We start from the raw sequence: 13,802 nt of genomic DNA, 5'->3' as shown, positions 1-13,802 counted from the left end.
GCAATCCACTCCAGTGTTCTTGCCTGGAGAATCCCAGGGACGGGGGAGCCTGGTGGGCTGCCGTCTTATGGGATCGCATAGAGTCAGACACGACTGAAGCGACTTAGCAGCAGCAGCAGCATGCTTCCTCATATTGTTTTCCATATGATTTATCACAGGATATTGAATTTTGCTCCCTGTGCTCTACAGCAGGACCTGTTGTTTATCCAGCCTATGTATAACAGTTTGTACCTGCTAATCCCAAACTCCCACCCCCTCCCTCTCACACTTCCCTCCTACTTGGCACTCACAAGTCTGTTCTGTATATCTCAGGTTTAATTCTTTGGGTCCCTAAATTGCTCATATTTTTAAAGCAAAGTAATATATAAATGTTGGATCAGTAATTTTGTCAATTTCAAAATTATGTGCAGCATTGTTTTAATTAATTCAGGAAATTAATTTCTTTACCTATCACAGGACAAGATTTAAATAATTTAACCATCTCACTATTGTTTTGCAATTTTTCCTCCTTATACAACTATATTCATGAAGCATTTATGACCACCAGTAAGAAGACTTCAACTATAGGACATTCAAAAGTCAATTGAAATTGTTCTTCGCAACAGACCATTCCAGGGGACAGTTTTCCCTTTTTCAAGTCACACATGGCTATGGTATTAAGAGGCTCTTAGGGTTTCTGGAATCTGGAGTTTACCACACTCTCTGGGATGGTTATCCTTTCAAAGAAACATGTAACATGTGCATTCACTGACCAATGAATAGGCCTTTATAGGCCCAAGTTTATGTTTCTCAGTGGACTAGTCAGCGAAGAATGCCTCGCAGAGTGAGGCATCTCGGTAGTCACATGACAGCTTTGCTTTTTTTTTTTTTCACTTTAAAATGTAATACAGATTAATAATTCTATGAGTAATCTCTTAATGATTTTTTGCACTCAGCAGCAAACAATGATCTGTATTCTTTCAACAGCTGGCTGTGCTCCTGGGAAAACGCTATCTTTGTCTTGCAGCTACTGGTTCTGTTTGAATCTTCCAAGTTACAGCCCTGTGTGGGAGATTAAGAGTGATTACCCATGGATGCATCCCCTTAAAACGGCAGATAAATCACTAAACAGATAAAACTGCAATTCTCTGTTAATTAGCCCTACTCTTCAGATATTGCAGACAGCAAAATATTTAGTTAGGACATTTCTATCCAATTTCTACTTATGATAAAGTCATTCAGAGAGGTGTCTGTTTGGAAAAAAGGGAATGCCATCAGTCATTGACTTCTGGAAAGTTATATCTCAACAAGAAAATGCCTCAGTGTATGTCTTGTCTTTAAACACAAGAAGCTTAATCTTTGCAGAACTTTGACAATTTAGAGCATTTAGAATGTAGTTTGGGGCTTCTATAAAGGCGATCCTGTTTCTTTTCACTCTCAGCCCATTACTCATGGAATGTGAATCTTCTGATTCATATATTACCTCTTGCATGCTTTGATGTTGCCACTTTTAAAATAAACTATAAAAATAAATCCACTCTCCGTTTCTGCCAGTGTAGGTGACCTTTCAGTTGTTCTAGGTGGTTTGTAGATGGAAACGTTTGGAAGACACAAAACATGCTTTCTGAAAGCAGAAGGAGGTACATTTCCCATCATCATTACAATTCTGTTTTGAGTGGTAAGCTGTATTAATTTTGCTGACTTTTTGATGTGTTTTTTTTTTCTGTGAGCTGAGGTGTGTGTGTGTGTGTGCAGGAAGCAAATCTTTCATTTTTGTAGAGAGCGCTGTGGGCCACCGTCAGCTCAAATGTTAAATGAACAACCCTGTGTTGGTGCGCTTGTTTAATGTATGGTGATCTTGCCGGTTTTCATGTAACAGTCTTCCAAACAAGAGTGTATCACAAACGACAGTGGGAGAGGAGCCTGTGGCATTTGGGTTGTATTTGCATGACTGTTTGGCAAAATATAATCCCTTGGTCTGGTTAGATACATAAGCAGATAAGAAAATAGAAGTCTAGGCAGGTTGTCCTCTTCTCTTTTTAAATACAATTTTCAAAGGTGAATCAATTGATAAAGATGCATGTTTTAAGTCTAGCTATATTTGTTCCTAAGGGCTTCCCAAGTAGCTCAGCTGATAAAGAATCCACCTGCAATGCAGGAGACCCTTGTTTGATTCCTGGGTTGGGAAGTTCCCCTGGAGAAGGGATAGGCTACCCATTCTAGTAGTCTTGGGCTTCCCTGGTGGTTCAGATGGTAAAAAATTCACCTGTAATGCGGGAGACCTGGGTTCAGTCCCTGGGTTGGGAAGATCCCCTTGAGGAGGGCGTGCATGGCAACCCTCTCCAGTGTTCTTGCCTGGAGAATCGCCATGGATAGAGGAGCCTGGTGGACTACAGTCCTTGGGGTTGCAGAGAGTCAGACATGACTGAGCGATTGAGCACATATTTGTTCGTATACTCTCTTTTGCATTTCATATGAGAGAAACAGTGAAGTGTTGTGGGATGAAGAAATGATCCCCACCAGAAACAAGTGTTAACCTCCTGGTCTCAGCCTGTTTCAACCCCTGTGTCATTTTATCCCCCTGGACAAGTCTTGGTGTGACTTGAGTGAGCTCACTCTTCTTTTTTATTGTTTTGTTTCACTTTTTGTTTTTATTTGTCTTGTCTGGCAATGAGATCTTTTTTACTCTTGAATAGGAATGTATTGACAGTTACGATTTTTATAAGATCTGGCAGATATTAATCTTATAATGCAGACTTTATTAGAAATGATAATAAGGTTGTATTGGAAACTCATGCATAGCATTTGTTGATTTAACACAGAAGTAAAATAATGAATTGAAAGATACAAATATTTAATACATTGTGAATCAAATCAAAACCTCCAAATATTTTGTACATATTGCAATGATTTTTTCTACTTGTTTATTATCTTTTAAGCTTTCCAAGCCATTTACAATTGCATTGAGTTATGTAGCACAGTGTAATATACAGAGAAACACAATATATTTAATATAAAAGTAATCACAATATGAACAAGGCAAAGATAGCTCCTATAAAAAGCTTACATTTAAAGAGTATGAGATGTATGTGTTCTTGTTCATCTATTTTGGAAGTGTTGTTTTAGTAGTAGGTCAGATGGAGACAGCTAACAGCTAGTGAGTTACAATTATTTTAAAACGTAGTTGTAGGAAAAGGATGACCTTTTTTGCTAATAGATATATTATATAAGGGCTTTTCTGGCAGTCCAGTGGTTAAGCTCTGTCTTCCACTGCAGGGGATACAAGTTGGAACCCTATTTGGAGAACTGGGATCCCACAAACCATGCAATGTGGCTAAAAAAAAATAAATATTATATAATATTAATTCAACTTGTGAATACAATCGCTTGCTTGTTCATAAACATTTCCTTGGATAAGAAATGGAGTAAGTATTAAAAAAGTGAATATAATATAAAGTTTTCTAAGACAAAGGTTGGAGGGAGTGATTTCTAGAATGAGTGGAGTTCAGAATGTAAGGCATCCTCTCTAGGGTAGGAACATCTCATAGAGGAGAACGAAAGCATTGAAAGATCAACTCTCCTGAGGGATAATTAGACAAAATGAACAAACAAAATGACATCCAGGAAAAGCTAACACAGCGTCTTGTTGGGGCTTGTGAAGTTGACATCTTGATCTTGGGTTGAAATCTGTTCTCTCCGAATTATAGGCTGTGGGCTCTTGAGCAAGTAAGAGACTCTTACGGACATAAGTAAAGTTGCAAGGATTAAATAAAATATATGTCCCTCCCTCCCCCCAAATGAGAGGCAAATAAATCTGGATGCCCTCAGTCAGTGGGCAAGGTGGCTTGATGGTGCTGAGGGAAAAGACAGAAACAGCCTTTGATCTATTCAGTCTTTCATTCAACCAAAGTTTATTAGATTTCTTTGAATCAATATTTTGTTGGGTTAGATGCTGATTATACACTGGTGATCAAACCCTTGCTACTTCACCTGTCCTCCACATTTTTGTGTAATGTTGATAAAGATTGTTGAAATATACAATGGATCCCCAAAACAACACAGTTGGAACTGCATGGATCCTCTAATATGCAGATTTTTTCAATAAACATGTTGGAAACATTTTCGGAGATCTGAAGCAGTTTGAAAAAGCTCAGACATGAACATAATAACCTAGAAAAATCAGATACAGTAAGAAAAAGTTAAGTATGTCATGAATGCATACAACATACATAGATATAACATACAAAATATATGTTAATCAAAAGTTTATGATATAAGTAAGGCTTCCAGTCAACTGTAGGCTATTAGTAGTTAAGTTTTGTGGAGTCAAACTTAAACACAGATTTTTGACTGTGCAGGAGGTCAGTTTTCCTGGCCCTGCATTGTTCAAGAGTCACCTGTCCTAACAATGAACTAGTCCCTCAGTAGGATGTCATTATGTAGGTGGTATGGATATTGAACAAAGATTTATAATGAGCTTTAGAAGACGGACATCTGTTACTGCCTAGCTGTCATCACCCAATTTCTTATTCTTAAGTTGGGGATATTAGTATTTGACACTTCCCTAGGTAACTGAGATTACCTTGTGAATATTTGTGAGCATCATTAGGAGTGCAAGGCTATATAAATACTACTTTTATTCCATTACTCATTGCAACATGTCCCATGGAATTTACTGGTGCAATTATAATTCAAAGCAGTAGGATATAGGAATTTGAATTGCTGGACAAATCTGCTCTGCAACTTTATTCTGTGTGGTATATTTAATATAAAATTTTATTAAACTCTTTGAAAATCTGCCCCCTTAAGGGGTTAGGTTAAAGAGCCTGGATTAGAAAACTGAAATTTTATAATAACAGCTGAAACTCTAGCTTTCCACTTTATTACACTAACATCTCACAGGGGATTCCAGAACAGTAGATGACTTTACATAATATGAATTCAATACTCATCTGCATCATGCAGGTGCATGCTCTAGATTGGACCTTAACAAACTCATGTCAAAATTCTGATGTTCAAAATTACAGTTATTTTTGTCTAAATTTCAAATGCAAAATAGATTGTTAATGGAAAATTGAATAATGGTTGTTATCACTCAGAATTTTGAATATTGACTTTCAGAATAGAGAATATATACTTTTGAATGACTGATGAGTGCTTAGAGTCTAAAGTGTGGAATTTCTCAAGCAGAACCTGGATCCGTGCCACCCACTCAAACAAACAGAACATTTCTGCAGCAAAGCAATAAATATAAAGTGGGGATAAATGGGGACTTTAAAAATCATCTCAAATTGGTTAATTTTCAGTTTTTCTGCCAATTGAAGCTAAAGCCAAAATTTCAGTTTACAGAGTTTTTTGGATTTTGGACTTGTAAATGCAAAATTTCAGATCTTTTATTTCCTTTATTAAAAAATGAAATATAGTTTATTTATAATGTTGTGTTAGTTTCAAGTGTGCAGCAAAATGATTCATATATATACATATATGTATGCATATATATATATCCTTTTTCAGATTCTTTTCCATTATAGGGTATTACAAGGTATTGAGTATAGCTCCCTCTGCTATAGAGTAGGTCCTTGTTGTTTACTTATTTTATATATGGTAGTGTGTATCTGTTAATCCCAAACTTCAAATTTATCTGATCTTTATTAAAGCATACATACTTAGGACAAAGTAACAGTCTCTTAGCACAAGCAACCCAGCCTCGTGTTAAGAATCACAGTTTGGTTCAAGTGCTTGGATTTGTCAGGTCAGTTTATTTCTCTTCCTCAGTTCTTATCTTGTCACAACAAAAATTTGGAGCAATGGAGTAAAAGGTGTAGAACAACAGACAAGTTACAGCTCAGTTCAGCTCATAGATCTTTTATAAGACAGACACTCCCAAGACACGGGAGCAGGCTGACCCCAAAGGAGTTCTCATCCTTCCTATTGATCCCTCTTGGCTTCCCCCTTTCATACTTCCAGTTCCTACTTTTGGCTATGCCCTGTGCAAAGTAGGACTTGTACCCACCACCAGTTAATGAAAGGGAATTCAAATGGGCCTACCCTCAAGGCCAATCGACAATTGCAAGTTATATAACAACAAGCTGTGTTGTTTATGTCTTCCCATAATTCAGTCTGTTATAATTAAATGTAAAATATTCATGAGCCCTTAATGGACTCCTTACTGCCCAAAGTTACTTAGAGAAGCCCCTGTGGTTATTTTGCACTGCCTGTGTACCTAGGGTGCCTGTGCAGGAGTGGAAAAGTCTCTGTAGTTACTTTGAAGCATATCTGTGAGCTCTCCTGGGTGTGCCTGGCATGGAGTTTAGAGATCAGTTTGCATCCCTTATAGACAGGACACTGCTTGTTGCTGATGCCTAACTTTCTACCTAACAGATTCAAATTATTTCGCAAAGTTTCTTTGCCTCCTCAGTTTCTTCATCTTCAAAATTAGGATGATAATAGAACCTATCCCACAGATTGTTATAAAGTGTAATGTGTTAATGTTAATAAAATACTTAAACCGGTTTTATTTAAATATGTTTCATGATATCATCTGTGTTGTCTCAATTAGGATCAGAAAAGAAGAAGTTTACAGTGAATTAAACGTAGTGTGTAAAAAAAGAGTTTTGGCTAATTTTAAATTCGTATGTACACTCTAGCTATTATAAATCCAGTTTGTAGGTAATTTTCTGTGCTTACACTTTGGAGGTGGAGACATGTTCATAGCAGACTACACTATAGTCAGCTGAAGTTTAAACATAAAAGCAATTTAATTTATGGAACACAATAGGATCTTAAAAATGCAGTCATCTTCCTTATTTAGGGAAAGGTTAATTAATTTCTCCAGGGATGAACCTCTTTTAGGACCAGTGAAAGTTGCTCAGTCATGTTCAGCTCTTTGCAATCCCATGGACTATACTATACAGTCCATGGAATTCTCCATGCCAGAATATTGGAGTGGGTAGCCTTTCGCTTCTCCAGGGATCTTCCCAACACAGGGGTCGAACCCAAGTCTCCCACATTTCAGGTGGATTCTTTACCAGCTGAGCCACAAGGGAAGCCCTTAGGACCAAGATAATGATATTTAAATAAAACAAAAGTTCATGAGTTATGGGAGATAGTGTTGGTGTAGCCAGGCAGCCTGAGAGCGCCGTTCTCTCCAAGTTCATGGGATGAAGATGCCTCCAGGCATAGCTTACCTTTTCCTTTTTACTGGGGTAGGTATCTAAGGTAGAGGTGGGGCCGAGTTTCTTGCTCTCCTAAACCACCTGCTACTCCTCTAGGGAAAATAAACCAGAGATTATTTTGGAGGATAAAGGCAAAGATTGTGGGTTTCTTTATCATGAGCTTCCTCTCAGACTTGGAACCTGTCTGATGCTGGTACTTAAGTGTCCAACAGCCTTGGTTCCCCAAAATCACTCCTCAATGATCATGACTGCCTTCTCTCTTTCTTAATCCTGACCTTTCCTCTGGTTTAGGACCCCAATGCCATAAATTTCCAGCAGTGTTGGTAATGACACTTTAATTAATCTCCTAAAGATATTCTTGTATCTTAATGCTATTAACAAACTTTGGGAGTTGTTTTTATAGCATACATCTTTTTTCTTCTTTAGTGACATTTTAGCAATGAAATATCACTGCACGTAGGTAAAAATATTATTGTAGGTTTGTGAGACACTTGGAACACAGTACTTTGCAGTGGATTTTTTGTAACCTGTCCTATGGGTGCTAAATTACATCAGTCATGTCTCTTTGGACCATCATCTACCAGGCTTCGCTGTCCAATATTATCTGAGATAACTGAGATTTTAAGAAAGCTACCAATGCTGCGAAACTTAATTCCATCAAATGATATGTCATTACTAAACCTGTGCCCTTTCATTAGATGGCTCTTTAAGAAAGACTTTGGTACCCAGCATGAGACAAGGTGGGATGCAGGACTCCTCACTACGCCTGGACTGGTCTCCTTGAGTAAAAAAAATACAAAAAAACTATAAGGGACTAAAAATAACTATGTGTATGCCAGTTGGGGCAAAATAGAGACAACAAATGCAAAAAGATCAAAAACTCAACTTCCACTTCTAAAGAGCCTGGAGCAAAACCAGGGTGTTGAGAGCAAAAGCAGGGTCCTGCACATGCCCCCTGCACACAGCACCACCTGTCTGAGCCATTCCTCTGGCCTGACTCCTGGACCCTGGACCCTCAGCTCCTATAAGGAGCCAGCTCCCCTTAGCAGCAAGCAAGGGCATCTATTGCTTTTGTTCCCTGCTGCTGTAACAGGGGCCCCAGTAAAGCCTTGTCTGAATTTCTTGTCTGACTTCTGATCAATTTCTATTGATTAGGGAAGGCCAAGATCCCTGGTGGATAACAAGCATAGACTGTATCAAGCAATTCAGCATTTTATAAAGCCAGATTATGTAATGATATGCCTGACACTTCCTGTCCTGAGTTCTTCAACACTCCTTCACATTCCCAAGAGGAAAAATTCTCTGACCTCTTTTGGTAGGAAGGTCGCTGAAGGCGGAATCGCCTTCCTCTCTCAATTACGGAGCCTAAGAACAGGCGGAGGGCTTTGGGACACTGGATGCTGCTGCATCACCGGTGCAGAGGCGGGGGCGGAGAGAGGGGGGCGCAGTTGGGGAGGTTGCACTCAGAAACCACTAAGAACTAATGAAAGTGCATTAAAAAAAAAAAAAAAAAATAGAGCACTGCATTTGCTAAAAGGAGGAAAAAACTCTCCTGGGAAGACATTTTAGAAATAATCTTCCTTGTGAAAATGAATTTGTTTTATTTCCTTGACCTCTAAAATTTCATAAACACAGTCCCGCTGTGCCGGCAGCTCCCTGGGCCGCCTTCCGATTTTCCTCCCTTGGCTCTACTAAATCTCACCGCTGACCTCACCTGGAACTCTAGAGCTTTCTATCACAGAGTCCTAATTCTTGTATGAAGCCTCCTCTGTTCCGGTACTGGATACACACACTAGTAATAACTTTACAACCATCCCTTTAAAAAACATTTTTGGATAACCTTTCCATTTAGGAGCCAGGAATTTGTATAAAACCGCAGAGGTTATATTGCTTTTGAACTAAAGGCTGTTGGTTTGTGGAATTTCCTTTAACTAGAAACACGTATGAGTCTGTGGTTTTAGTGTTTTCCCAGTTTTATAACATCCTGCTTGTTTGTTTTCCAAAGTGAAAGAATTTACCATTAATTTCCATACTTAATAAAGGACTAACATTTTACTTCCTTTTCTGTTTGTTGGTTTCAGTTGAAAGAGACAAAGATTTTTCGCACCAGCGAAGGCATTACAAAGAATTCCGGTTCGATCTTACGCAGATTCCTCAAGGAGAAGCAGTGACGGCTGCAGAATTCCGGATATACAAGGATAGGAGCAACGGCCGGTTTGAAAATGAAACGATTAAGATTAGCATATATCAGATCATCAAGGAATACGCAAATAGGTATCAGTATTTCATCTGACTTATTATCCTCGCAGATGCACATTACACTGTAGTAAAACCCGTTGATAACCTGTGTAATGTGTCGAATCATGCTTGCTTGCATGTGATGGCACCAAGGCATGTATAGACACGTGGAAGACGCATGTAACTGACTGAAACGTGCCTCGTATATTTCACAGCTTTTTCGTACTCCCGACACCCATCTGTGCTCTATGGTCTTATGCTCCCCTGTATGTGTTCTCCAGGCCCGCTGCCTAGTTTCTAAAATGAGAAAAACTTCCATTTTAATTCTGCACATATGGAATTTATGATTAACATTATTTAAATCACTTGTCTTTTAAGTTACAGGGACTTTATTTTTTCCTGGTGTTAAGTGTAAACTGTATATACTTGTTATGTGGGCTTTGTATTTGCAGTAAATTCCGACAGCTAATCTGTATGTCTTCTGTCTATAAAATGCTTAATTCAATATGGTACAAAAATGGACAGAGAATCTGAAATACTAAATGTATGAAAACCTAAGCTGATAATTACTGCAAATGAGCTATCAAATATAAGAATTAGAAAGAGACTTTAGTGGTATTTTCAGACCTTCTACCAATATAGAAATTGGTAAACCTTTTATTTATATAAAACCTTTGACAACTGATAAGCACTTTTGTTAGACTGCTCTTACATTTTTTTTTAATTCTCATTGAGATATTATGTTGAGGTGGAATTTGTTTTCCATTCATTAAATCTAGATTTCCACTTTGATGAAATACTATTTCCTTCTTTGACAAGACAAACATTTAGAGACAGCTATCATGAACCTGCTGAGGCCTCCTTATTGAATATTTGTAGCTCCTGACATTTGCTTTTTGTTTTTTTTTTTTTTTTGGTGTTAGAGTGTACAGGATTTTCCAGTGAGTGTTCCATAGAAACTAACTCCTTATAATACTCAATAAAAGAAGAGAATAAAATGCTTCTGGAGTCAAATGCATTTCAAAAGTCTACTTGTCAGACTGTGTTTTAGGTGCTTCACCATTCATATCAGAATAGTAAAGTCTTGTCAGCTAAGAAACCTGTCAATTTAGTTTTACCTAGTCTTCTATAAATTATTCAACTACAGAATCTTTTCCTTTGGTTATCCTTAATATCCTATGAAACACTAGTTCAACAGGACACACCTTAATAGAAGCTTATCTCTGTACACTGTTATTTTCAGAGCAGTGATCTCAAAGCAGAAACAAATATCTCTGCTCTTTTCTCAGCTGTAACACATACTAGCTGCTTGTTTATGGGTGAGTTTTTTTTGTTTGTTTTAAATCTCAGTCTGGTGGTTCCATTTCTAAAAAGATACTAATTATTTTCTCACTACTTTATTTTTTTAAAAATACTAAATAATGGTGGTGTCTTTTAAAATTAAATGAATAGAATTGAAAATAATGATTCAAATACTATTTAATTATATTGCCATAGTTAATAAATCCTTCATTTATATTTCTCTTTTAACTATGTCTGTTTTGACATTTGGGCTTGTGACATCCTGAAATAGGGGACAGTGTCTTAAGTAATTTTTTATTTTTAGAATCAGAACTATGAATTTGTTTAATATGATTTACAATTTTGAAATTGTCATTAGCCACGAATGGGGTACTTCCTCCATGCTGCTGCTGCTGCTGCTAAGTCACTTCAGTCATGTCTGACTCTGTGTGACCCCATAGATGGCAGCCCACCAGGCTCCCCTGTCCCTGGGATTCTCCAGGCAAGAACACTGGAATGGGTTGCCATTTCCTCCTCCAATGCATGAAAGTGAAAAGTGAAAGTGAAGTCGCTCAGCGACCCCATGGAGTGCAGCTACTTTGTCCATGGACGTATACTAAAATGCTTGAATTATCTTACTTTTTGACTATTCGCAATATATTTTTATGTATGTTAAATCTGTACTTGGTTATTCAACATGCCAAGTATTTTTTACAGGAACTCTTTGTACACTAGGCCCCTATTAATTTGTTTGAATCTAAATATAGACATTTACACTGACCACAATTAAAGGTCCTAAGTTTATTTAGGTCCATTGTTCTATCTGCTCAGGATATTTTTGAATGTCCTCCACTGAATTAGCTATGCTTTGAGCTTGTTTTCATTCTATGTTGTAAATATGTTAACTACAGTTACATAATTTAAGACATAATAACAATGATGAAAATAAAGGACTAATACACTTGTAATTAGAAAATAATGCTAATATTTATAATTATTTAATAATTATTCATTGATATTTATAGGTTTATTTATGAATGAACATATACTGACTTTTATTAATAATACATTTTGAAATATTTATGAGTATTGATGCTTAATCAGATATAATAGTTTTGGAAAATTTCATTTCTCTCCAAAAATGAAACATTTGTCTATTTTGAAACTATGGTATTTCTCTAATTATAACTGATAAACATGTACTCTGTCCGACTGCTCTATCACTATTCTTGGGTATAATTTGGTTGTCTTTACTTATTTTAATATGTGTTTAAATCTACTGTAAGATCCAGAATTTCACTGATAGTTTTCCTAACTCTTTAAAAATGATTTCTGAAATCTAAACTACATGTATCTCCTTAATTGATATTTTCTCACCCTACCATTCCAGACTCTAGAATGGCATAGCTTGGATAGTATTCTATTCAATTTAATGAACATTATTTTGAAATATTTAACTCAGTGAATTCAACTGAATATTAATTCAATTCTACCAAGTTCACATTTTTTAATATTTACTATTAAGTACTGTTGCCATTTTATGATTTTCTCCTGTCCAGTTCAGTTCAATTCAGTTGCTCAGTTGTGTCCGACTCTTTGTGACCCAGTGGACTGCAGCACTCCAGGCTTCCCTGTCCATCACCAACTCCTGGAGCTTGCTCAAACTCATGTCCATCGAGTTCGTGATGCCAGTCAACCATCTCATTCTCAGTCTTGTCCTCCTGCCTTCAATATTTCCCAGAATCAGGGTCTTTTCAAATGAGTCAGTTCTTCACATCAGGTGGCCAAAGTATTGGCGTTTCAGCTTCAGCATCAGTCCTTCCAATGAATATTCAGGGCTGATTTCCTTTAGGATGGACTGGTTGGATCTCCTTGCAATCCAAGGGACTCTCAAGTCTTCTCCAACACCACAGTTCAAAAGTATTGATTCTTCGGTGCTCAGCTTTCTTTATGGTCCAAATTCACATCCATATATGACCAGTAGAAAAACCATAACCTTGACTAGATGGACCTTGGTTGACAAAGTAATGTCTCTGCTTTTTAATAGGCTGTCTAGGTTTGTCATAGCTTTTCTTCCAAGGAGCAAGCGTCTTTTAATTTCATGGCTGCAGTCACCATCTGCAGTGATTTTTGGAGCCCAAGAAAATAGTCTGTCACTGTTTCCACTGTTGCCCCATCTATTTGCCATGAAGTGATGGGACTGGGTGCCATGATCTTAGTTTTTTGAATGTTGAATTTTAAGCCAGCTTTTTCACTCTCTTTCATGTTCATCAAGAGGCTTTTTAGTTCCTTTTTGCTTTCTGCCATAAGGATGATGTCATCTGCATATCTGAGGTTATTGATATTTCTCTCAGCAATCTTGATTCCAACTTGTGCTTCATCCAGCCTGGCATTTCACATGATGTATTCTGCATATAAGTTAAATAAGCAAGGTGACAATATACACTGTTAACATACTCCTTTCCCAGCTTGGAACCAGTCTATTGTTCCATGTCCAACTAAGTTCTAACTATTGCTTCTTGACCTGCGTACAGATTTCTCAGAAGGCAGGTAGGGTGGTCTGGTATTCCCTTCTCTTTAGGAATTGTCCAGTTTGCTGTGATCCACACAGTCAAAGGCTTTGGCATAGTCAATAAAGCATAAGTAGATGCTTTTCTGGAACTCTCTTGCTTTTTCTGTGATCCAACGGATGTTGGTAATTTAATCTGGTTCCTCTGCCTTTTCTTAATCCATCTTGAATATCTGGAAGTTCTTGGTTTTCTCCTGTAGGGTTATGCTATACTTACTGTCTTCTGTGTATTTGCTAATGTGTATGGAATTGTTCCTTATTATTTGTTTAAATCTCTGAAACATACAAATGTACACATGCATGCCTGACACTTCAATTTTATGTATCATTGTCCAGGTGGGAGAATCTCTTGCAAAATGCCTTCCTTCTATGTGAAAAAAACATGGTTCATTAATCCACAGTGCGCATGTGTGTGAAGTCACTTCAATTGTGCCCCGCTTTGTGCAGCCGTATGGACTGTAGCCCGCCAGGCTCTTCTGGCCATGGGATTCTCCAGCCAAGAATACTGGAGTGGATTGGCATGCCCTTCTCCAGGGGATCTTCCAGACCCTGGGATAGAA

The 13,802-nt window shown here is 37.6% G+C and overlaps 1 protein-coding gene across 1 annotated transcript in view; it reads left to right on the top strand.

Annotated features, from left to right (window-relative positions):
* The window catches only part of BMP5 (bone morphogenetic protein 5), a 150,270-nt gene that overhangs the window by 75,727 nt on the left and 60,741 nt on the right, over positions 1-13,802 (top strand). Inside the window, exon 2 of the mRNA XM_006070905.3 lies at positions 9,236-9,428. Coding sequence (XP_006070967.1) covers positions 9,236-9,428 — 193 coding nt within the window. The remainder of the gene's footprint in view (positions 1-9,235; positions 9,429-13,802) is intronic.

The sequence above is a fragment of the Bubalus bubalis genome, chromosome 2 (assembly GCF_019923935.1).
Source record: "Bubalus bubalis isolate 160015118507 breed Murrah chromosome 2, NDDB_SH_1, whole genome shotgun sequence".
Classification (NCBI taxonomy): Eukaryota; Metazoa; Chordata; class Mammalia; order Artiodactyla; family Bovidae; genus Bubalus; species Bubalus bubalis.
This window is presented reverse-complemented; position numbering and strand designations above follow the sequence as displayed.